This window comes from Neoarius graeffei, chromosome 5 (assembly GCF_027579695.1).
Source record: "Neoarius graeffei isolate fNeoGra1 chromosome 5, fNeoGra1.pri, whole genome shotgun sequence".
Lineage (NCBI taxonomy): Eukaryota > Metazoa > Chordata > Actinopteri > Siluriformes > Ariidae > Neoarius > Neoarius graeffei.
Genome location: NC_083573.1, coordinates 86,892,581 through 86,919,037, shown reverse-complemented (window position 1 = coordinate 86,919,037; position 26,457 = coordinate 86,892,581). Strand labels below are relative to the sequence as shown.

Genomic DNA, 26,457 nt, shown 5'->3' with positions numbered 1-26,457 from the left:
AAACGCCTTTGCGTGTATTGTTTCCATGTTTGTTTGTGTATGAATGCATTTTTTATGAAGGACTTCCCAGTGTCCTTTTATTCTGATTTTTTTCTGTATGTTCATGCTCAGGTTTGTTTCCAATTTGTTTCCTTGTGTGTGTGTGTGTGTGTGTGTGTGTGTGTGTGTGTGTGTGTGTGTGTGTGTGTGTGTGTGTTAAGCCCATGTTGACCTGTATGTACCTGTTCATGCTGGTGTGTGCCTGTTTGTATTTGTCTCGGTTTGCCAGTACCTGTCTGTGTCTGCCCGTGTCTGCCTCTTCCTGCCCGTATCTGCCCGTCTCGTCCTGCATTTCATGGTGTGATTTAAATGCCGTTCTAACCCCAGGCAGTCGCCAGACTATGCCACTCCACCTTTGTTTGTATTCAGTGTGTGTAACTCAGTAAACAGGTAGTTTCTTTCACAGCTGTTCAAGAATAAAATGGCTGTTTTCGAGCTCTTCAGCGACAGGATGTTGTGTCTATTGATATTGGAAATTTACTCAAATACTAATGGATCTGGGTTTTTTAATCAAGCAATACAAGGACGTTAAATGTTGTTAGGCATCAGACGTTCAAGGTCTTCATAAATTCCAGTCTGTTTTATTTGAAATGAAAACTTTTCTGTATAATCTACAAACAAATGCAGACTTTTAAAAGAATTACTCATTGCTGACCCTTGGTATGAAGAGTTGGCTCTGCATCACTGTAGTGTAAGACTGTGTTTCAGAACACACATTTCCAGGATTGTGCAAAAGCCTTAGACATACTATTTAACACAAACTGTGTCATATGTTTTTTATTTTATGACTGTTGCATAAAATTATCGAGTCAGGACAAAAATATTTTAGATTTCCAAACGTTAGTTTTCCAGCACAAAATTAAATATTACAGAAAAATCTTTGTATGTCAATATTAAGCATGGAATGATTCACGCAATTCACACTCGATTTAGTTCATGATATTGGGTTTAAGACTCGATTTTCCCATAATATTTTTTGAAAATAAAATTAAATGAAGAAAATTTTATTCCTAAAAAAGTAACATTTATTTTCCTATCCTTTATCAACTTAAATATTCCTTTTGTTACATAAAAACCCTTTTGTTTCATTTTCTTAATTACCAACAATAATTATTTCCCCCTTTTGTAAAGATTGGAGTAAAATATATTTATTCTGTCCACATTCACTGGATATGAGCAATCATGCACTCTGATTGGCTACATTGCTACTAGGATATCAGCTCATATACCATGAGTAGAGAAAAACAAAATGGTGGCGCGTGTTGCTGAACCAACCGAGGAGAAAATAAAAACTTGACTTGAAAACAACCCCCCCCCCCCCCAAAAAAAAATTCAAAATATGGAATAAAAATATTTGACAGGAAGAGCGTATCTTTTTTATTTTTCACGAATTATTATTATCACATTTTTCACAAATTGCTACTGTCATTTTGCCAGTTTGTTTACATTCTGAGCGGAAATTATTTTGTTGGACGTTTTGTATAAAGTTTTTATTTATCAAATTTGCAAAAAATAAAAATGCTCCGTTTCTCAAAATCCAGTGAATGTGGATAGAATAACAGTTATTCCATTCAGTCTCATCGTACATGGATTATAACCAACTCGGTGCGACACTCCTCGTCGGCTATCAGCTCATGTACAGTATGACACGATTTCCTGGAATAACTTTTAAATAGCCTATTAACTAAAATATTCAGTGAAAAAGTTAATACCAAACAGACCTTTTCTTAATAAACTTTTCTGAACATTTCTACTACCTCCATTTACTTCTCTTTAGCTTTCAGTAGTCTGTAAAGAGAGCTCCAATTTCTTGTTAAATCTATTTGTACAGTCAATCGCACAACAGCTATTTCCCTTTTTAGATCTGTTTTTGTGTCTTTTCACAGCATTAGAGCTGTGTTACATCTGCCTATGGTGAAGTCATGTGCATTCCCATTATTGTACATGATTGTGCCATCTGCTGTCTAAACAACATAATTATAGCTAGGACTAAAACTAAAAGATTATGCAGCTTGATAATAATTGTGATTAATTTTAATTCATCAATTCGAATCATCATAAATTTGTATCACGATTTATCATCTAACTATATATCAATACATGGCTAGTCAGTAAAGAAAGCAACAGATTACATAAAAGAGCACATTTCAGATTAAAAAAGAAAACATAATGAAAGCTGCTGGGTTTTGGTGCAAAATGAAGAAGCGAGTGCGACAGTCAAAGTGTCCAGAAGAACTGGGGCTGATTCTGTAAGATGCTCAGTAAAACCTACAGCTCATTTCTGCAAAAAACTGCACTCATTGGACCTGAGACCAGTGTTGTAGTTGAGTCACTTAACCTCAAGTCCAGTCTCGAGTCCCCAGTGTTCAAGTCCGAGTCAAGTCCAAGTCATAAAAAATTTCGAGTCGAGTCCGAGTCGAGTCCGAGAACAAAACTCCACCCGCACCATTTGACGGTGGCTGTTTTAGCGCCATTAACATTAGTTTGTTCCTGACCATGATGTATGAACAGGTGAATGTGCTTCTCTTTGTCAGGGAGTGTGAAGTATTCGGTCAGAGATGGTTGGGAGAAGGTTTGTTTATTAATACAAGTGAAGACAGGTAAACAATCCAGAACTGCAGGTAAAATCGTAAAACAGTGAAACAGGCAATAGGTCGAGCGAGACACAGACTATCATAGACTCGGCAGAATCAAAGACGAGAAACAGGAAACCAGACAAGGAAATAAGGCTCAGTAATGTGTCAGCAACGCAACTCAATACTTTGCAAAGCAAGTGTGTTTTCACAGTTTTTATATAGGCGTGCTGATTGTGCCTTAATCCTGTGCAGGTGCGAGTCATTTACGGTGTGCATGTGAGAATCCGCTTGGCATGTGTGCTGTCCGGAGCATGCCCGAGAGTCTATCTGATGCATGCACCAAGGCGCGCAGGTGTGACACTCTTGCACAAAATTAGTACAAAATTAATGTAGATATAAATATCTTATGCCAAATTATTATGGCATGTTGCAAAAAATAAAGAAAAAAATCCAAGTCCTCGTCTTCAATTTACGAGTCCGAATGCAGTTAATGCATGAATCCAAGTCCAAGTCATCAGTGCTCGAGTCCAAGTCGAGTCACGAGTCCATAAAATTAGGGCACGAGTCAGACTCGAGTACTACAAGCCTGCCTGAGACTACTATTTTTTTTTCTTTACAGAAAAGGGTCGTCTCACACCAAATATTGCCTTTGTTTCATTTATTACTGTCTACTGATCTTTACAGTATATTTTTAATGTAGAAATATTTCCTTTTATTATTTTATAAGCCATCTTTTCTCTACAGCATTTCTTTGCATGTGCCTAAAACTATTGCACGGACCTTTATACCACACAGAGAGGTAAATTAGTGGTTACCTACACTGCCATTGTGTGGATCTGTCATATGGAAAATGACACCTAACCTTTTCTTTACCCGGAATGTCTGTACTCAGTTGTCGATATCATATTCTCTAAATCATAAAACCATTCAGAAGTTTAGAGCTTTCTTAGGACACCTTGCCTTTTTCTGACATTTCCTGAGTGTGTTTTGAATTGCACGGAGCCCAAACATAGCTGTGCAAGAGATATTTGGAGAGTGTAATGGACAACTTGATCTCCCAAGAAATTCAAACATATGTGAGCGACAAAGGTAATGGTGTTGGGTTTCATTTGATTGCATACAAATGAAGTCATAAGGAAAGGTTCAAACACGATCTCTACACATAACCCCTAATGTCTGAGATGTGCTGTGGAGTGTCTCGGAGCAATGCTGTTGTTAAATAAATAAAAAAAAAAATAAACTTTGCTTGGCAGGACGACAGTTATGACTAATCTTTTTATTTCGTTTGTTTTTAATTATTGTCATCAGTCTTTGCATGCATGATGTTTAGCGTCTCAAGTCAGACTGAATAAGCTTAAAGACGCCATTTCACAGACAGCCTCTGGCACAGTGTGTGAGCTGCTGGCTGGCGGTTCTTCAAAAAGAACCTACATTCAGGCAGTTCACGATGTGAGCTGATTCATGATATTGGGTTTAAGATTCAATTTTCCTACTCTCTCTCTCTCTCTCTCTCTCTCTCTCTCTCTATATATATATATATATATATATATATATATATATATATATATATATTTTTTTTTTTTTTTTTATTTCAATGAAGAAAATTTTATTACCAAAAAACCCCACATTTATTTTCCTATTCTTTATCAACAGAAATATTCCCTTTGTTAAATAAAAAAAAGCTTGTATCATTTTCTTCATTACCAACAATAATTATTTCCCCCATTTTGTAAAGATTGGGGTAAAATATATTATTCTATCCACATTCACTGGATATGAGCAATCATGCACTCTGGCTATTTTACTACTCGGATATCAGCTCATATACTGTGAGTAGAGACAAACGAAATGGCGGAAAGTGTTGCTGAACCAACCAAGGATGAAATAAAAATTATACTCAAAAACAAAACCCCAAAAATACAAAAAAGAAGTAACAAAATATGGAATAAAAGTATTTGATGGTAAGAATGTATGTTTTTATTTTTCAAGAATTATTATTATCGCATTTTTCACAAATTGCTACTGTCATTTCACCGGTTTGTTTATATTCTAAGCAGAAATTATTAACCCCGCCGACAGTAGTCGGAGGGGTTATTATTTTCACCTGCGTCAGTCTGTGTGTGTGTGTATCTGTCTGTCTGTCTGTCTGTCTGTCTGTCTGTCTGTGTGTCTGCAAGATATCTCAAGAACCAATGGATCGATTTGGACCAAATTTTGTACATGTGTTGCCAATCACCCAGGAAGGAAACCATTAAATTTTGGAGGTCAAAGGTCAAAGGTCAAGGTCATGGCAGAACTTCGAAATTTTCACCCAATGTATTTTAATAGGGAAAAGGCGGGGTTTGCACTTGTTAGAGTGTCCCTGTCTAGTTTTGTATACGTTTTGTATAAAGTTTTTATTTATCAAATTTGCAAAAAAAAATTTAAAAAATGCTCTGTTTCTCAAAATCCAGTGAATGTGGATAGAATAAAACAGTTATTCCACTCAATCTTATTATTCCACTCAAACCGCTATGCACCTTGTCAGCTATCAGCTCATGTACAACTCGATTTCATGGAATAACTGTTAAATAGCCTATTAACTAAAATATTCATTTTATTCAAAGTGAAAAAAGATCATACCAAACAGACCTTTTCTTAATAAACTTTTATGAACTGTTTATACTACCTCCATTTGCTTCTCTTTTCTTTAGCGTTCAGCAGTGTTTGTACAGTTAATCGCACAGCAGCGATCTGTTTCAAAGCATGTGTGTGTGTGTGTGTGTGTGTGTGTGTTTTATTAGAGCTCATTAGTTTTATTAGAGCTGTGTTACTTCCGCCTAGGATGAAGTCACATAAAGCCCCACTATTGTACCTCTACTGTTTCAACAATGCAATTACAGCTAGGAAAAACTCAGAGATTATGCATCCTGATAATAATTGTGATTAATTTCTTATTTCAATCATCATAAATTTGTACGACAATTTATGATCATGTAAACATGTTGGTAGTAAACATCCAATAAAGCAGAATTTTATAAACAGTGAATAAAGTATTTCAGCAGACTGAATCAAGTATTTTTAAAAAATACTGTAAAAGAAGAGGATCATGAGTGGTCTGTCAGAAAAGTGTTCATTCTTTTGTGTGGAGTTCATGAGTTCAACTGTCGATGATGTGGAAAATGGCACTTTCCTGCTCTGTGGCATAGCATGAGTATGGTAAGATGAAGTGCTACTATGAAACAAAACAACCACTTCAGGTTGTCTTATTTATCACCATAAACTTCCTGAATGGTTGGACAATTAACAGTTATTCCACGAAATTGAGTTGTACATGAGCTGATAGCCGACGTGGTGCGTAGCGCCAATGAGATTGAGTGGAATAAGTGTTTTATTCTATCCACATTCACTGGATTTTGAGAAACAGAGCATTTTTATTTCTTGCAAATTCGATAAATAAAAACTTTATACAAAACTGTCAGGGTGCAGGGGAGAAGCAAACTATAGACATAGCCAAAACAATAGACAAGAAGCATAGTCAAAAAGAAATGGGCAGAGGTCGGTCAATCAACAAACTGGATAGCGTAGACGAGACTAAAGCCTGGCACACATGGGCGATTTTCTCTCACTTGGTTGTGCAACTTTTTGATGCAAGAGAAAAATTGCTTTGTGTGCAGATATTTGCGATGGCAATTTTTGGTTGCTTGCGACAGATCGCAGGTATCAAACATGCTTGATATTCTGCGACAAAAAAAAAAATTGCCAATCGCTGACTTGTTGCAGAGATCTCACCGTGTGTGCGTGTCTTTGCGATAACAAAGCGATCACCTCCAAATGCTATCCAGTCCCCGCCCCCGAAGTAGTCACATGATTTTTCCACGTGACTTGCATCCCTCTCCTCAAATCGCCCACTGGTTACAAATAACGCACACATGCAACTACCCGAGATGGAAAACTTGCATCCAAAAATCGCAATACGCTTGTGACAAGAAGTCGCCCGTGTGCGCTGGGCTTAAGAGATGTGATCAAGGTAAACATAAACAAAGGTTGAATACTAGAAGGCAGGCAGAAAGTAAATGGCTTGGTAACGACAGGAAGGAAACACTGAACAATACTTCGCAGTGAGTGAGAGTGGCGTTTATATAGGGTTGTTGATAATGATGATAATGAGAGACAGGTGCATTTAATAAGCTGGAGACAGAGGGTGCTGTGGTTCGTGGGAGTTGTAGTTTGTGGCGGCCATGTTTGAAGGCTGTTTCGAGCTTGTGCTCTCAAACGCGTAAACAAACCAGTGAAATGATAGTAACAATTTGTGAAAAATGCTATCATAATAATTCTTGAAAAAAAAAATGTTCTTACTGTCAAATATTTTTATTCCATATTTTGTTGCTTTTTTGTATTTTGGTGGTTTTGTTTTCAAGTAGTTTTTATTTAATCCTTGGTTGGTTCAGTAACACGCGCTACCATTTTGTTTTTCTCTACTCATGGTATATGAGCCGATATCCTAGTAGTAGAGTAGCCAATCAGAGCACGCAATTGCTCATATCCAGTGAATGTGGATAGAATAAAAAGATAACTTTTGTTACTATTTAGTTACATCAGGTGCTTAGCGATACTAAGGAATTTAATGGACCTGGACTGGAAATTTTTGTTGACTAACCATGCATCTGTCTTCATCTCTCTCTCTCTCTCTCTCTCTCTCTCTCTCTCTCTCTCTGTATTTCTGTTTCTATCATATGTTCCTGCTCTGCTTCTGTCTTTCCTCCATGCTGCTTCCTGTTTGCATAATTAATTGTGTAGTCATATTAATTAAAGCAAAACTGAATCCTCGACAGGTGCTCTGATTTCTCATGATGTGAGCGCTGAAGAAGTGGGTTAATGTTGATGTATCGCCAGTGTGACAGTGATATATATCAGCAAAGTAAGGGTGTGTATTGGCAGCCTTGTGAGTGTGTACGGGACTTATTTCTCTCTCTTTGAAGAGAAGGACGGAGGAAGACTGAAATTTATAGTTCATCATATTGCTCATGCAGTCCAAGGTGATATTTTTTTCTTAACCTTTGAAAGGCATTGAGGTGTTAACTAGTTGAAGTGACACAGGGCTGTTAGAAAAGGCTAACTAAATGCTAGCCTTCCTGTCTTCTTGTGAGGAATACTGGCTGCCGAGTGCTAAAACGGCATTCCGTTAGGCAGCATGTCTGTGATGAGTGACTGAGATGTGATGTGACCATAATACGCAAATGGAAGAGCCTGTTTTTTTTTTTTTTTTACTGTACATGTTGGCTAAAGGGCTGTGAAAAAAGTAACGCTTTGTGATTTTCTTTGTCTTGTCATGGAAGACCCTGAAGCAGATGTGATTTTGGGAGACTTAACACATAGCTGGTTTTCTGTCCTGTCCACAGCAGGCAGAAACAAGAAGGGGGACAGCAAACAGCCTTGTCTCATGCCTGTTTTTACTTCAAACTTGTCTGTTAGGCTGCCCTCATGCAATATTTTGCAAGACTTTCCATCAGAGGTGGACAGTAATGAAGTACATTTACTTGAGTACTTGACTATTTTTTTTTTGGAAACTTATGACTTTAACTTCACTACATTTCCGTCAAGGTCCTCATTACTCTGAAGCGGCTTTGAAAGTGGATGCTTTTTCTTTTCTTTTCTAAAACATAATTGGTTTTTTTGCAGGTGACACTGAGACAGCCTATCAGTAATCACTAGGGTCACGTCACGTCCATAGACTGTATAAAATCAAGTTCAGTTATTTCTCTGCAACATTATTTAACACGATCAGTTGATGGTATAATGGAATGAGGCAGTTGCACTCATGGCTATACTTAGAACCCATGTTTAAGTTTTCTGAAAGGATTAAAGGTTTGTTTCTTTTTAAATGTTTGCTTTGCTTGCTGAAAACGAACCACATCACGGGCTCCAAAAACTCGCCATCCAACCTGCGGAAGCATATTGAGGTATATAAACGTTTTATTCCAAGAGAAAACTTGCAACGAAGTCGTCTGTGCTTTTAGAGCTAGCGATAACATTGCAATAGCTATGCAGTCTGGTTAGTCAAATGACTTTCTATGGATTTGGCCGCCAAGTTGCCATCGTCTTGTCCACGGCTAACGTTAACACATAGCGAGTTAACTTGGACACTGTTAGTTAGCATGTAAAAATGGAGTTACGCTAACATGAATAATGTTACCTTATCTGAAGTCCTTTCAGAAATATGTTTTAGCATAATCCTGCCAAATAAACAGAATGTAGAAATGTTTCTTTTCTAGTAGTGTTAGCTACCCAATATGATTTCGAGTTTGAAAAGCGCTTGCTAGCATGTCAGGTGGAGTTTCACTGACTAGCTAGCTTAACGTTAAACCACCATGATGCACAGCATGCGTTCATTTTGTGAATTCACATTTCTGTCTTTGGTAACAGCATTAGGTTTTGTAAGCGTTGTGGCAATAATACAGCAATGCGTTGACAGAAAATGTACTTTTACAACCCGATTCCAAAAAAGTTGGGACAAAGTACAAATTGTAAATAAAAACGGAATGCAATGATGTGGAAGTTTCAAAATTTCATATTTTATTCAGAATAGAACATAGATTACATATCAAATGTTTAAACTGAGAAAATGTATCATTTAAAAAGAAAAATTAGGTGATTTTAAATTTCATGACAACACATCTCAAAAAAGTTGGGACAAGGCCATGTTTACCACTGTGAGACATCCCCTTTTCTCTTTACAACAGTCTGTAAACGTCTGGGGACTGAGGAGACAAGTTGCTCAAGTTTAGGGATAGGAATGTTAACCCATTCTTGTCTAATGTAGGATTCTCGTTGCTCAACTGTCTTAGGTCTGTTTTGTCGTATCTTCTGTTTTATGATGCGCCAAATGTTTTCTATGGGTGAAAGATCTGGACTGCAGGCTGGCCAGTTCAGTACCCGGACCCTTCTTCTACGCAGCCATGATGCTGTAATTGATGCAGTATGTGGTTTGGCATTGTCATGTTGGAAAATGCAAGGTCTTCCCTGACAGAGACGTCGTCTGGATGGGAGCATATGTTGCTCTAGAACCTGGATATACCTTTCAGCATTGATGGTGTTTTTCCAGATGTGTAAGCTGCCCATGCCACATGCACTAATGCAACCCCATACCATCAGAGCTGCAGGCTTCTGAACTGAGCGCTGATAACAACTTAGGTCGTCCTTCTCCTCTTTAGTCCGAATGACACGGCGTCCCTGATTTCCATAAAGAACTTCAAATTTTGATTCGTCTGACCACAGAACAGTTTTCCACTTTGCCACAGTCCATTTTAAATGAGCCTTGGCCCACAGAAGACGTCTGTGCTTCTGGATCATGTTTAGATACGGCTTCTTCTTTGAACTATAGAGTTTTAGCTGGCAACGGCGGATGGCACGGTGAATTGTGTTCACAGATAATGTTCTCTGGAAATATTCCTGAGCCCATTTTGTGATTTCCAATACAGAAGCATGCCTGTATGTGATGCAGTGCCGTCTAAGGGCCCGAAGATCACGGGCACCCAGTATGGTTTTCCGGCCTTGACCCTTATGCGCAAAGATTCTTCCAGATTCTCTGAATCTTTTGATGATATTATGCACTGTAGATGATGATATGTTCAAACTCTTTGCAATTTTACACTGTCGAACTCCTTTCTGATATTGCTCCACTATTTGTCGGTGCAGAATTAGGGGGATTGGTGATCCTCTTCCCATCTTTACTTCTGAGAGCCGCTGCCACTCCAAGATGCTCTTTTTATACCCAGTCATGTTAATGACCAATTGCCAATTGGTCTAATGAGTTGCAATTTGGTCCTCCAGCTTTTTCTTTTTTGTATCTTTAACTTTTCCAGCCTCTTATTGCCCCGTCCCAACTTTTTTGAGATGTGTTGCTGTCATGAAATTTCAAATGAGACAATATTTGGCATGAAATTTCAAAATGTCTCACTTTCGACATTTGATATGTTGTCTATGTTCTATTGTGAATACAATATCAGTTTTTGAGATTTTTAAATTATTGCATTCCGTTTTTATTTACAATTTGTACTTTGTCCCAACTTTTTTGGAATCAGGGTTGTAATACTTAAGTATTTTTAAAAGCAAATACTTCAGTACTTTAACTTAAGTAAAAATTTGACTGTGCAACTTTCACTTGTATCAGAGTAACATTTGACCAGTGGGATCTGTACTTTGACTTAAATAATGAAGTCAGGTACTTTGTGTACCTCTGCATTCCATCATATGTGTTCTTAATAAATGTGATAAATTTCTCAGGTATTCCATAATGCCGCATTAATTTCCATAAGGATTCCCGATCGAGGCTATCGAATGCCTTTTCAAAGGAAGAAGAAATGGAATTCAGTGGACACTATGGAATCAGTTGGACGATTTGGACTTTGCCGATGATGTTTCTCTACTGGCGCATAATTACAATCCAATGCAAGATAAGATCACCCAAGTGGCGGAATCAGCAGCAAAGCTCAGTCTTTCTGTTAGCAAGGGTAAAATAAAGTCCTTGAGAATGAACACCACCAATAACAATCCCATAATGTTGGAGAAGGGAGCCATTGAAGATGTTCCATCGTTTACATACCTGGGAAGCATTGTTAGCACTAACAGAGGAACAGATGAAGACTTTAAAGCCAGAGCAGCATTTAACATCTTGCAGAAGATATGGAAGTCTCGGGACATAAAAACATTGAGCAAACTGCGAATTTTCAATACTAATGTCAGAAGTGTCTTACTTTATGGATCTGAAACTTGGTGGACTTCAAGGACCATCTTAACCCTCTGGGGTCTGAGAATATTTTTTGGCACTAATGATTTTGGTATGCTCTGATTTTGTTGTCAATTTCAACAAATCTAAGCAGTATTTTCAAACTCGTATGATTTTTTTTGCATTCAGCACAAGTTCAACTATAATAATATCTATGTTGTATGTATGCCATGATGGTACTTTAAAAAAAAAACAGATCAATGAAGATGTTGTAAAAAGCAGTTTTAGAACCGTGTTGGAATGTGTGAAAAAGCATGACCTTACTCATTGTGACGAACCATTTTGATCACTTGAGGTGATTCTGTTCAGTCTTAGGAATGTATCAAGTACAAAAACTTAAATCTGCTCCATTGATTTGGACAAGTAACTGGCCATCAAAAAATGTATGCCCTATTGTTTTGTGATAAAGGGTTGGCAGTGGGGGGCGGCACGGTGGTGTAGTGGTTAGTGCTGTCGCCTCACAGCAAGAAGGTCTGGGTTCGAGCCCCGTGGCTGGCGAGGGCCTTTCTGTGCGGAGTTTACATGTTTTCCCCGTGTCCACGTGGGTTTCCTCCGGGTGCTCCGGTTTCCCCCACAGTCCAAAGACATGCAGGTTAGGTTAACTGGTGACTCTAAATTGACCGTAGGTGTGAATGTGAGTGTGAATGGTTGTCTGTGTCTATGTGTCAGCCCTGTGATGACCTGGTGACTTGTCCAGGGTGTACCCCGCCTTTCACCCGTAGTCAGCTGGGATAGACTCCAGCTTGCCTGCGACCCTGTAGAACAGGATAAAGCGGCTAAAGATAATGAGATGATATGAGGTTGGCAGTGGGAGGGGTATTCAATGAGAAGTGTAAAAAAATCCATTTCATTCAATGAGAAGAGTGAAAACCCCTCCCACTGCCAACTCTTAATCCCATCAGGTCAAGTGATCAAAACGGTTCATCACAATGGGTAAGGTAATGTTTTTTCACACATTCCAACACAGTTCTAAAGCTGCTTTTATAACAGCTTCATTTATCTGGTATTTTTAAAAAAAGTTTTACTCTATTCATTGTGCCTTGAAATTAACTCTTGTACTATTTTACTCAGTTCAGAGCCACAACCAACTCTGTTACAAAATTACTCTGTAATTTTGCTCCAACTCCAAATTCCACTCTCTAAACTCAAACTAGAACAAAATTAACTATTTTTGAGGAACATACTTTTAACTCTGGAAAAATTGCTCAGTCATTTCTCCTGTGTATGCACTACAGCACACGCATATCAACTGATATGGTGATAAAAAGTAGATGAAATATGTACACTTATTTAAATGCATGTGCTGATTGCGCTCAAATCAGCATCAGGTGTTTCTCATCATGACTGGGTCCCAAGTGTGCCCAACGCTCTCCGATGGATCTCTGAATGCAGATGCACTTTTCAACTCTTGGTGAAGGTGAGGCTCTACAGAGCCGCTGTGTTGAGGCTCATGTTCCATTCACTGTATAAGAATGAACACCGTGCTGCAGTTGTGAAATTATTTATTTATTTTTTTTTTATTTTATTCTTACCTTAGTGGAAATGAAGTGAGCATACCATAGGGTTTTGGAACTCTCCGTTCAACACCAAGTCCCACCGAATGCCCCCCCCCCCCATTTTTCCCTTTTCCAGTGGATATAAAAAGTGTACACACCCCGTTAAAATGATAGGTTTTTCTGATGTAAAAAAATGAGACCACGATAAATAATTTCAAAACTTTTCCCACCTTTAATGTGACCTATAACCTGTACAATTCGATTGAAAAACAAACAAATCTGTTAGGGGGGACAAACATAAAAAATAAAAAAAGTACAATAAGCTGGTTTCATAAGTGTGCACACCCTTAAACTAATACTTTGTTGAAGCACCTTTTGATTTAATTACAGTATTCAGTCTTTTTGGGTTCACACCAGCCATCAATTAAAATGACTCTGATTAACTCCAAATAAATTTCAGACATTTACTCAGTTGCTCCTCCAGCAAAAGCCAGGGTTCACAGAGAGCTTACAAAGCATCAAAGGGATCTCATTGTTGAAAGGTATCAGTCAGGAGAAGGGTACAAAAACATTTCCACGGCATTAGATATACCATGGAGCACAGTGAAGACCGTCAGCAAGAAGTGGAGAAAATATGGGACAACAGTGACATTACCGAGAACTGGACGTCCCTCCAAAATTGATGAAAAAACAAGATGAAAACTGGTCAGGGAGGCTGCCGAGAGGCCTACAGCAACACTGAAGGAGCTGCAGGAATTTCTGGCAAGTACTGGTTGTGTACTACATGTGACAACAATCTCTTGTATTCTCCATATGTCTGGACTATGGGGTAGGGTTAAAGAAAAACATCCAGGCCTGGCTAAATTTTGCCAAAAAATAAATACATCAACTCTCCCAAAAGCATGTGAGAAAATGTGTTATGGTCTGATGAAACCAAGGTTGAACTTTTTGGCCACCATTCCAAAAGGTATGTTTGGTGCAAAAACAACACTGCGCATCACCAAAAGAACACCACACCCACGGTGAAGCATGGTGGTGGCAGCATCATGTTTTGTGGTTGTTTTTCTTCAGCTGGAACAGGGGCTTTAGGCAAGGTGGAGGGAATTATGAACAGTTCTAAATACCAGTCAATTTTGGTCCAAAACCTTCAGGTGTCTGCTAGAAAGCTGAAGATGAAGAGGAATTTCATCTTTCGGCATGACAATGACCCCAAAAAAGTTTTGGAACGGCCCAGCCAGAGCCCAGACCTAAATCCAATTGAAAATCTGTGGGGTGACCTGAAGAGGGCTGTGCACAAGAGATGCCCTCGCAATCTGACAGATTTGAAGCGCTTTTGCAAGGAAGAGTGGGCAAATATTGCCAAGTCTAGATGTGGCAGGCTGATAGACTCCAACCCAAAAAGACTGAATGCTGTAATTAAATCAAAAGGTGCTTCAACAAAGTATTAGTTTAAGGGTGTGCACACTTATGCAACCAGCTTATTATACGTTTTTTTTTTTATGTTTTCCCCCCTAATTTTGTTTGTTTTTCAATTGAATTGTACAGGTTATAGGTCACATTAAAGGTGGGAAAAGTTTTGAAATGATTTATCGTGGGCTCATTTTTTTTACATCAGAAAAACCGACCATTTTAACTGCGTGTGTACACTTTTCATATCCACTGTACGTTTAGAAATCTCTCTCGTCTTTCCCCGATGATGAATTACTTTTAGTAAATTAAAAAAATCTAATGCCTTTGTTTCGTTCAAAATGATTTACACATCCAAAAACGCAGCAAAACCTTCCCATAGCGATCAGTAACAACTAACTCGTCTGAATGAAGCACTACAAGCGTGCTCCCTGTCATGGTGGCATAGTTACCGTTGCTATGGGGTTACATGACAGTGCAAAGCCTCTGTTGACCTAATCTGCATGTTTTAGGACTGTGGGAGGAAACCCGGAGCATGAGGAGAACATGCAAACTCCACACAGAAAGACCTCAGTCACTTGGCAGGTTCAGCCCCAGAGGTTCTGGGGTTGAACCTGCCAAGTGACTGAGGTCTTTCTGTGCTTGCAGGTTTTGTAGCAAAAAGGAGACAGACATGAATAAGCATGAGTCAGTTTTGTTTTATCATATCACCATTGCATCGATGCAACGATTCTGGTTCTGGGTTATCTATGTGTTGCGCTTCAGCCTGGCAGTGTTACTGTCGACATGGAGCAACAGCTCTGATTGGATTTATGGAGATGGCGATCCAGGAGTGAGTGGCACAGAGAGAGAGAGAGAGAGAGAGAAAGAGAGAGCATATTGCCTCGTCTGATTGCAGATAGAGAAATGTAGAAAGATGAGGGCTGAAAGAACTCCTGGAGAATCGCCCATCCTGGCCAGCCATCAGCTTCACACTGAAGTGATATTGGCTTTCATGCCCACTCATTCACAATATTCCTTATATCTTCTCAACACTTGTGCACTCAATTCTCTCTCTCTTTCTCTCTCTCTCTCTCTCTGCCCCAGATTGTCACTTCTCTCGCCAACCATTTCTCACTGTCTAATACAATCTTCATCACTTATTCTCTCTTTCGTCCACTTTAATAATTCACCAGGCATTTGGGTTGTGGTGTCCAAGGACAGCTTGTATTCATTCTTCATGATAGCAAAATCAGTGCAGAAAAAAAGAGCTCGGTACCTGTTTCTTGTTCATATGGTGGCTTTTGATTAACGCATCCATGCCATGTATGCATATTTACTCCCATAGTGTTTAATTTTAATCAGCGTGCAATATGTAACTAAGCTACTATTTGCATTTTATTCTCCTGAGCAGACTGTTAATATAATTGCCTGAAATGTTTTATTTACGTTTGCGCACAACTTTTTATTTATTTTTTCCCTGCAAACTTGCAGGAAGCTCCATGTACATTAGCCAAATAGAACAACTCGTCCTTCCAGCAGTGTGCATGAAGCTGGCAGGAGATGTAAGAGAGGTGGAACACGTTTTCCTCTGTGCAAAAAAAAAAGACAGGGAGAAAAAAGATATATGAATAGCAGCAGACCTGCTTCGAGCTCACAGGAGAGTCACAGATTCACGTTCGTCTGTCAGGCACCTGCTGCTGAATTTGAGAATGATCAGTTATGCAATCTGCCTCATACCATTCCTACAAATAGGCTTATTCTTCGACCTTTTTTTAACTTACAATTATTTTTGATTAAGGATACATTTCACATTATAATTGAAAATGATTGACAGCGTTGTAATAATGACATACAGTGTCTTGCGAAAGTATTCATCCTCCTTGGTGTTTGTCCTGTTGTGTTGCATTACAAGCTGGAATTAAAATGGATTTTTGGAGGGTTAGCACCATTTGATTTACACAACATGCCTACCACTTTAAAGGTGCACATTGTTGTTTTATTGTGACACAAACAATAATTACGATGAACCCCCCCCCCCCAGAAATCTGGAGTGTGCATAGGTATTCACCCCCTTTCGTATGAAACCCCTAAATAAGAGCTGGTCCAACCAATTCACTTCATAAGTCACATAATTAGTTGATTAAGATCCACCTGTGTGCAATCAAAGTGTCACATGATCTGTCACATGATGTCTGTATAAAGCAACCTGTCCTGGAAGGACCCTGACTCTGCTACACTACTAAGCAAGCAACATGAAAACCAAGGAGCCTCCAAACAGGTCAGAGACAAAGTTGTGGAGAAGTATAGACCAGGGCTGGTTATAAAAAATATCCCAAACTTTGAATATCCCATGGAGCACAATTAAATCCATTACAGCAAAATAGAAAGAATATGGCACCACGACAAACCTGACAAGAGAAGGCCACCCACCAAAACTCACAGACCGGGCAAGGAGGGCATTAATCAGAGATGCAACAAAGACACCAAAGGTAATCCTGAGGGAGCTGCAAAGATCCACAGTGGAGATGGGAGTATCTGTCCACAGGACCACTTTAAGATTCCACAGAGCATGGCTTTATGCAAGAGTGGCCAGAAAAAAAAAGCCATTGCTTAAGAAAACACATTTGGAGTTTGCCCAACAGCATGTGGTAGACTCCCCAAACACATGGAAGAAGATTCTCTGGTCAAATGAGACTAAAATTGATATTTTTTGCCATCATGGGAAATGCCATGTATGGCGCAAACCCAACACCATGAGAACACCATTCCTACAGTGAAGCATGGTGGTGGCAACATCATGCTGTGGGGATGTTTTTCATCTGCAGGGACAGGAAAGCTGGTCAGGATTGAAGGAAAGATGGATGGCACTAAGTACAGGGCAATTCTGGAGGAAAACCTGTTTGAGTCGGCCAGAGGTTTGAGACTGGGATGAAGGTTCACATTCCAACAGGGCAATTACCTTAAACATACTGCTAAAGCTACACTGGAGTGGTTTAAAGGGAAACATTTAAATGTCTTGGAACGTCCTAATCAAAGCCCAGACCTCAATCTAATTGAGAATCTGTGGCATAACTTGAAGATTGCTGTACACCAACGCAACCCATCTAACTTGACGGAGTTGGAGCAGTTTTGCCTTGAGGAACGGGCAAAAATCCCAGTGGCTAGATGTGCTAAGCTAATAGAGACATACCCCAAGAGACTTGCAGCTGTAACTGCAGCAAAAGGTGGCTCTACAAAGTATTTACTTTGGGGGATGAGTACCTATGCATGCTCCAGATTTCTGTTTTTTCATTTTATCTTAATTTCATCTTAAAAATCCATTTTAATTCTAGCTTTTAATGCAACAAAACAGGACAAACACGAAGGGGATGAATACTTTTGCAAGACACTGTATATTCATGTTAATCTTATCCACTGCGTCGTTCAGTTTAAGCCACTTTGCAGTGAACCCAATGTCTGAGCAGGAACGCGTGTGTTCAGTATATCTATTAAAACACTGTCCCTGAGTTGTCTGTATTGTTTCTCTCTCTCTCTCTCTCTCTCTCTCTCTGAGTTTGTGCCCATGTGAATGGAGAGCTTTCATTTTTTTTCTCTCCCAATAGCCCAAAAAGCAGCTCGCGCCCTCCAGGCTACTCAGCTTTCAGCACCACAGGTCTCCAGGCAACCAACTGAGCCGAAGCAAGTGCGTTAATAAATATTCCTCACACTAACTGCAACTTCTTGCTTGCTGCAATCGCAATGAGCTAGCTAAAGTATAAGTCAGGTACCGAGATGTCACCTAGCTTTGCACTCTATCATGGTGTCCGTCTGTCTTGGTTCTCCTTCATTACATTTCCCCTCTCTCTCTCTCTCTCTCTCTCTCTCTCTCTCACTCAGACGCTATCTTTTTCTATCCCTTGCCATGTCTCTTTCTTGGCTCTCTGCCTTGATGGATCCCTCTGCTCTGCTGAGCCCACTACATGATACACACCGCTGCTGCTTCTGACAGCACACTCAAACTTACTTAAATCTGGACTTCAGGCAGATGCTTGCCAACCGGGTCTAGTGGACAAGCACACATAGATTCGGCTCTGGGCATTTGTGTGTCTTAAACCCTTTCTCCCATTTCTACTGATTACCTTTCAGTGCAACTTTAATTTAACCACAACTTTCTTTCGACAAACTTTCTCTCGGATGCAAGGATTTTGTGATCTTGTTTGCAGCAAATTGCATTATATGGGATAATACGACACACCCACATATTTCACTGCATGTGAAACGATGTGGCATTAATCATCACTGAACACATCGACATGACTAACAGGATTACAGTGTTATTCTGAGCTGTTTAGAGCAGCTGCATTACAGCGCCAGTGAAAACACACATAATCTCACCAGTCATAGTAAGACACTTGATCTGTGATTTTAACTTAAATTATGTCGTGTTCTTTTTTTTTAATCTTCCAGATTTAAAACAAATGTTACTCGAATTACAAAAGTGTAACACAGACACAGTTCGCATAATCCTATTTCTCCTCATGATGCAGAATATCTTCTGCAGCCGATCGAGGAAGGCAGAATTTTCAGAGATTTTCAGAGATTTGTTATTGCATTTATCCCATCTGGTCTCTGACAACACAGCATCTCATCACTTCAGAGCAAGTGTCACTAGTCAAAAGTGAAAATGTAAAATGCCAGTGTGAAACAAATTACAATCACTTTATATTGTCTTTTCTATAACCATGAACTAATCATAGTTAGATGAGAGAAACTTCATTGATCATATGACCTGTACGGACCCGCGCGCATGCTCTTATTGATGGTGGCGTTGTGGTGTAGTGGTTAGCAAGAACGTTCTGGGTTCGAGCCCAGCGGCCAATGGGGGCCTTTCTGTGTGGAGTTTGCATGTTCTCCCCGTGTCTGTGTGGGTTTCCTCCAGGTTTCCCCCACAGTCCAAAGCCATGTGGTTAGGTTAACACGGGGCAGCCATGGGCTGAAGTGCTCTTGAGCAAAGCACTGAACCCCCAACTGCTCCCCGGGTGCTGTAGCATAGCTGCCCACTGCTCTGGGTATGTGTGTGTGCTCATTGCTCACTTGTGTGTTCGCTGCTTCAGATGGGTTAAATGCAAAAAACGAATTTCACTGTGCTTGAGTGTGTATGTGACAAATAACGGCTTCTTCTAAAGTCTTCTAATAACACCACTGGGAAAAATCACATGACTCAGCAGATATGGATTTTTGAATCTGCTCCGGAAAAAGCCGTATGCGGCCCCAGACCCATGTCTTGTTCTTCCAGGTGCTAGCATCACATCCATTATTCCAGAAAAAAAAGACGTGTTGTTATCGAGTCATCATCAGATGAAGAAGATTGAACTGACTCGACTGTATTTTGTTTTCAAATCAAAGTTATTTTGTGTCAACTTAAAAGTAGACGGCCTTTCGATTTCATAAAACCGGTGAAATTTAGTTCCCTCTGAAATTTGGTCATTGTGATATATGTTTATTTCTGTAATATCTAAAAAAACAGGCTGGGAAGTTATTTAATTTGAGGGGATTCCCGAGCATATAATGTGCATGAAATCGCTCGCTTCGCGCAGTCAAGCAGACAGAGGAAGTCCGTGTGTGTGCGCAGCGCAGGTTTACCTTTAAGTGTCGTCTTCTTCATCTTTTGGATTTTAAGGCAGTTGGCATCCAGTGTTGCATTACTGCCATCTACAGGTTTACCTTTGACCGTGCACTGACAGTTGCATCATTCTGTCGCAAGGTGCTTGCTGACCGCCGATATTTATTAGTTTGGTCCTGCGTTTCCTTTCCTTCGCAACAAAACGTCTTTGCTTCTCGCTTTCCGTTATTGTAGTCGGTCTTTCACGTTTCATTCACGTCCTCCATTTTTCTCTCCTGTTTCAAATTTGTGTCCCACAATGCCTTGCGCAAATGGGGAAAGCCCACCATGTGATGCATGATGTAGTATTTTGTATTGCGTCACGGTGAAGCATGAAATAATAGCGGAGAATTTAGGGCCACGTGGCCCTAAATTCATTAATTGTTCTATTTAAAAAAAACTAATAAAATTGGAAGTTTGTGATTCAAATTCAGTAGCTTTCGGTTCACTTAAACAAAAATAATTGGGTGTCGGGAAAATTCTTTTTATGACCTACACTTGAAAAATCTGAAAGTCAGTGTTCCTTTAATAGGCTTGTATTGACATTGTCTCCATGAGCTGACCAGAGTTTGAACTGATTTTTACAGTAAAGAGAGTTGTATTTTATAGAATTCAAACTGTTATTTCAAACTTGTGCAAAGGTGATTCAGCATATAAATGGTTTGCTGTCAATCAAATAAAAATTGATTGGTTTGTTTTTCGCACACCGTTGTTCATTGTTTTCCACTGTGTGTGTTTGTTAAAAAAGGTCATATGATAAAATGCTTATTGACTGAGTAAGGTTGGGCTGGACGGGAAAATATTTGGCTTTTGGTCATTTGTACAGGCCTCAAGCCAGATATTTTCCCATCCAGCCCTCCTACTCAGTCAATAAGTACATAGCATGTCAGCTTCACTTCCTGTTCACATACGCCAAAGATGCATTAACAATATTTACCTCTGACAAAGAGGTTGTTTTTGGTGCGGTTTGTTTTTCGTGTCTGACTCTAAGCAGGATTGCGCAAAACCTACCGACCCGATTTTCATGAAATTTGGTGGAAGGGTGTAGCATGGACCAAGGACGAACCTGTTAAATTTTGGAACGGAGCCGAGTCTCGAGATAGATCCTTAAATTGCATTTCACTTTCATTAACATTGCAGGATACGGCATTTGGCCTTGGCGGCAGTCCACACTCAACAATGCCATACATCGTAAAAATCCAGTAAATGGCAGTAAAGTTAAATAGTATCAAAACATAGCCAATGTAGAAATATGATGACTCCATATAACAGTTCACATTCATGGGTACCAGTAATCCTCCAGGATCCACATGTAGGTTTACTTGCTCCTTCTGTGCCTATCAGTCTACCTGGCAAATTAACATAAACATATAAATGACACCTGCGATGACCTGAACACTGGGTTGGGTTGACTGGTAAAGTTATCAATTTGTTAAAATCATACTTAAAAGATAGAAGCTTCTTTGTTGCCATGGGAAATTGTACCTCAACATCAATGTCCTTGACCTGTGGTGTCCCCCAGGGGTCGATCCTTGGACCATTACTATTCAACCTTTATATGCTCCCACTTGGACAAATTATCAAGAACAACTCAATTTTGTATCACTGCTATGCAGATGACACCCAAATTTATTTTGCTTTATCACCTAATGATTATGCCCCCCTTGAATGTCTCTACCAGTGTATCGACCAAATCAACAACTGGATGTCAGAAAATTTTCTTCAGCTGAACACAGATAAAACAGAAGTAATTCTATTTGGGAAAAAAGATGAAAGACTCAGGATTACCACTATTCTTGACACAAAGGGGATTAAAACAAAAGATATGGTTAAAAATCTTGGTGTTTTCATTGACAGCGAGCTAAACTTTGACAGTCACATGAAAGCAATCACTAAATCGGCATTTTATCACCTAAAACATTTCCAAACTAAGAGGACTTATGTCAAAAAATGATCTGGAAAAACTAATACATGCCTTCATCTCTAGTAGGGTTGACTACTGCAATGGCCTTTTCACAGGCCTGCCAAAAAAGACCATCAAACGACTTCAGGTGATTGAAAATGCAGCGGCTAGGGTTCTCACACGAACAAAAAGAACAGAGCACATTACTCCAATTCTAAGGTCCCTCCAGTAAGTTACAGAATTGACTTTAAAGCATTGCTGCTGGTGTACAAATCTCTAAATGGTACAGGGCCCAATTACCTCTCTGAAATGTTGCAGCGGCCTAACCCAATCAGATCTACCAGATCGCGGCAGCAAAATTTACTGGTAAAACCTGTTGTTAAAACAAAGTGTGGTGAAGCAGCTTTTAGCTACTATGCAGTACAGCTATGGAACCAACTCCCAGAGGACATCAAAAATGCTCCTGCTGTTGGCAGCTTCAAATCTAGACTAAAGACCAAGCTGTTCTCAGATGCTTTCTGCTAACTGATAAATATCATCTTTACATGTTTTAAACTTTACTTAATTTTTACAGTCTCTGCATGTTTTAAACTTTACTTAACTTTTATTCTATTTTATTCTGCTGTTTTTTACTGAACTTTTATATCATTTTATTATTTTATTTCTACTATTGTTTAATTCTTATTTTTTTCTCTCTTCTTCCCCATTTATTTTATGTAATTTTATTTTCTATTGTTTACTGTTTTGCCTTTACCTCTGTAAAGCACATTGAACTGTCACTGTGTATGAAATGCGCTATATAAATAAACTTGCCTTGCCTTGCCTTGCCTTGCCTGGCGACTTGTTCAGGGTGTACCCCGCCTCTCGCCCATAGTCAGCTGGGATAGGCTCCAGCTTGCCTGCGACCCTGTACAGGAAAAGCGGCTACAGATAATGGATGGATGAATGGATGGATGGATGGATGGATGGATGGATGGATGGATGGATGGATGGATGGATAAATGACACATACCTGTGGTGCTATTGTAAATGATGATGTAGTGATATTGTGATAAAAACACTCATATTGCCACAATGTAAAGCAATTGTGAGCAAACGCAAAATAACAAGCAAAGAAAACTTTGGCAGATATAAGCAAAAATGTTATAAGTAGCCTTTGCTTGAACAAAACAAATCTTCAGAAACAGGAAGAGAACTCTCTCACACGAGACGTAATGCAGTTCGACCTGTGCCATGTTGGTAACTAGCTAATGTCTCAGGTTGGGCTTTTGTCAACAATGGACTTGCTGCCTCATGAATTATACATCATATCCAGTCTTGTGTGTTTTACATGTCTCACAAAGGTTCGCGTTCCATGACATTCCTTTAAATACAGTCAAGTGGGAATATACAATATCCATTACTTTTCCATTTTGGAAGACTGAATGGAAATAAAATTTTATCTATTCCCTGTTTTGTTTTGTTTTTAGCTCGTCTGGCTGTAGGCCGGATGAGCTTATCTGATCACGTGTTGTCCGTCCATCGTCGTCCGTCATCATCATCCGTCCACAATTTACAAAAATCGCTACTCTTCCTACAGGATTGATCAGATTTTGATCAAACTCACATACACTGGTCCCCAAGTGGGTGTGCATAATAGTTGTCAAGAGGGTGGTGCCACCTGTCATATTTGCGATTTTATGGGTGTCTGAAATTTTTGGCTGACTCGTCACATTAAATGCTACTCTTTATAAACTGCTAGGATGTTTTCACTGAAACTCACCCAGAAGACTCTAAAGACATATTCCAACAAGAGTTGTTCACCAGGTGGCACCACCTGCCATGGATGAGGCTACACAGGGGTCATGTGAAATTTCACGAAAATCGCTACTCCTCCTACAGAAGTGATCAGATTTTGATCAAACTCATATGGAAGGTTCCCCAGGTTGATATGTATAAAAGTTGTCAAGACGGTGGCACCACCTGTAATATTTAACATTTTATGGGGTTTGAAAATTTTGGGTGACTCATCACACCAAACACTACTGTTAGGATACTGTTTTCACTGAAACTCACCCAGAAGACTCTAAAGACATATTCCAACAAGAGTTGTTCACCAGGTGGCACCACCTGCCATGGATGAGGCTACACAGGGGTCATGTGAAATTTCACGAAAATCGCTACTCCTCCTACAGAAGTGATCAGATTTTGATCAAACTCATATGGAAGGTTCCCCAGGTTGATATGTATAAAAGTTGTCAAGACGGTGGCACCACCTGTAATATTTAACATTTTATGGGGTTTGAAAATTTTGGGTGACTCATCACACCAAACACTACTGTTAGGATACTGTTTTCACTGAAACTCACCCAGAAGACTCTAAAGACATATTCCAACAAGAGTTGTTCACCAGGTGGCACCACCTGCCATGGATGAGGCTACACAGGGGTCATGTGAAATTTCACGAAAATCGCTACTCCTCCCACAGGAGTGATCAGATTTTGATCAAACTCATATGGAAGGTTCCCCAGGTTGGTGTGTATAAAAGTTGTCAAGATGGTGGCACCACCTGTCATATTTAACATTTTATGTGGTTTGAAAATTTTGGGCGACTCATCACACCAAACACTACTGTTCGTAAACTGCTAGGAGGCTTTCACTGAAACTCACCCAGAAGGCTCTAACGACATATTCCAACAAGAATTGTTCACCAGGTGGCACCACCTGCCATGGATGCGGCTATGAAAGTGAATGTAAAACTGAAAAGAAAAAGTGGTATTGCAAAGAAATGATGAGCATAAAAGTGCTGCAAGGGAAAACCATGTGTCAATTCCTTGTGTTTGAAATATTGAAATTATGTTTGCATATCAGGGGTCATTCCGAGAGCTCGGCTGTGTAATCACTGCACCAGTGCAAGAAGCTGGAGAGCTTGTTTAGCTGTTGATTGGTGTGACAGGGTTTGAGATGGGTGTAAGTGTGTAATCATGCTGTAACTCTCTTCTGTCTCTTTCTCCTCAGATATCAACATGGCCGGAGAGCCCAAACCGTACCGGCCCAAAGCTGGCTCTAAGAGACCCCTCTCTGCTGTGTACACGTGAGTTCTGCCAGTCTCAAATTCTCACCAGTCAGCCAGATTCGTAAAGACAACCCTTTGTTCTGAGAAAAGCCTCATTGCTCACATTTTATCAGTTGCTTTTAGTTTAAACCTTTTTTAAAGTCTCCTCATAAATCAAATTTTATCTGTGGTTTTACGGTTACATCTGGAAAGTCCTAAACTCTGGGAGACTATTGATAAAACCGTGTGCAGCAATTGATAAAATTTTATCATAAATCAAAATGTATCTTTTTTTTTTTCAATTTAGTAGCATATGGGTGAAATTGCCAAGGCTAATATTAATAGTTTAAAGCATGCTTTTTAAAATGTATTTCTCCTGAAAAGCTCTGATGTTTGATTAGGCCTAATTTAAAATTGCTAAGAATCATTAATTTAGTTCACGTTTCCTTGTATAGCACTTCTAACAGCAGGCATTGTCATTTATTGAAGCAAATATCCAATAGTATGAGCGGCTGCATTCGTAGTGATGTCATCCATAATGTTTGACTTTGAAAACCGGGATTTATCTCCGTGAGAGGAGTGAGAAGGGCAGATTAGCATCGTAGATAGAGATACCGGAGTAATACGAGTCAGCACTTTTTTGTTGCTCATCAGAATCAGATAATACGAAGCCGTGTGTCTTTGTCTTGCTTCATTGCCCGATTATCTGCAACAATCTATTCTTACATTTGCTGAAGCTGCATTTGAGAGACATTTCGATACGGCGGTGTGTGTAGAGATGACTCCGAAATACTTTGCTTAAAGTTGTACACTGATCAGAGTGAGAAGATGGAAATTGTTGGGCAGGTAAATATTTCAGTTCAGGACAAAGACAAGACAGGATGCAGGATTCACTGTAATGATATCAAACCATTAATAGACAGCCTTGTATTTGGATTCTTCAGAAAGTTTGGCAGTTATAGACTGTTTTGCTTTAAAATAAAGATGAAGATCATGGAAGTGTTGGACAAGAAAACTATGATGTTGGTACATGTCAAACACAGTTTCTTTCTGCTACAGAGCAAGCAAGTCAATGTTTTGAAATAGGTTTCATTTCATTGTGCTTTTAAAGGAGAACTGAAGTCATTTTTAAATTTGCTTTATTTCTTAATTAACGTGTTATTCAATTACGTTTTCGGTTTTAGTAACCTTATATCGTGACTTGTATTGGCAACTAATTGCAATTAAATATTATACTTATCGGCCTATTCGGTTTTTAGCCATGTTGAATTTAGCTCATTTGGTCCACGTCACTTATCTCACAAGACTTGTGCGAGACTTCAAAACGTGAAGTGTCAGCCAGGTGTCAGTGCCGCCATTTTGAAAACTGTTTTCCAAATTAAATATTGCACAAAAACGGGTTTAAATGACGATTACTGCCGACTTTTTTCAAACTTTTCTGATTTGCTATCAAAAACAAACAAAACTTCCGGCTTGGGGCGGCACGGTGGCGTAGTGGTTAGCGCTGTCGCCTCACAGCAAGAAGGTCCTGGGTTCGAGCCCCGGGGCCGGCGAGGGCCTTTCTGTGCGGAGTTTGCATGTTCTCCCCGTGTCCGCGTGGGTTTCCTCCGGG

The 26,457-nt window shown here is 39.5% G+C and overlaps 1 protein-coding gene across 1 annotated transcript in view; it reads left to right on the top strand.

The window, feature by feature from the left end:
* Positions 1–26,457, top strand: part of LOC132887112 (RNA-binding Raly-like protein) — a 582,616-nt gene that overhangs the window by 495,733 nt on the left and 60,426 nt on the right. Inside the window, exon 3 of the mRNA XM_060922495.1 lies at positions 24,809–24,884. Coding sequence (XP_060778478.1) covers positions 24,809–24,884 — 76 coding nt within the window. The remainder of the gene's footprint in view (positions 1–24,808; positions 24,885–26,457) is intronic.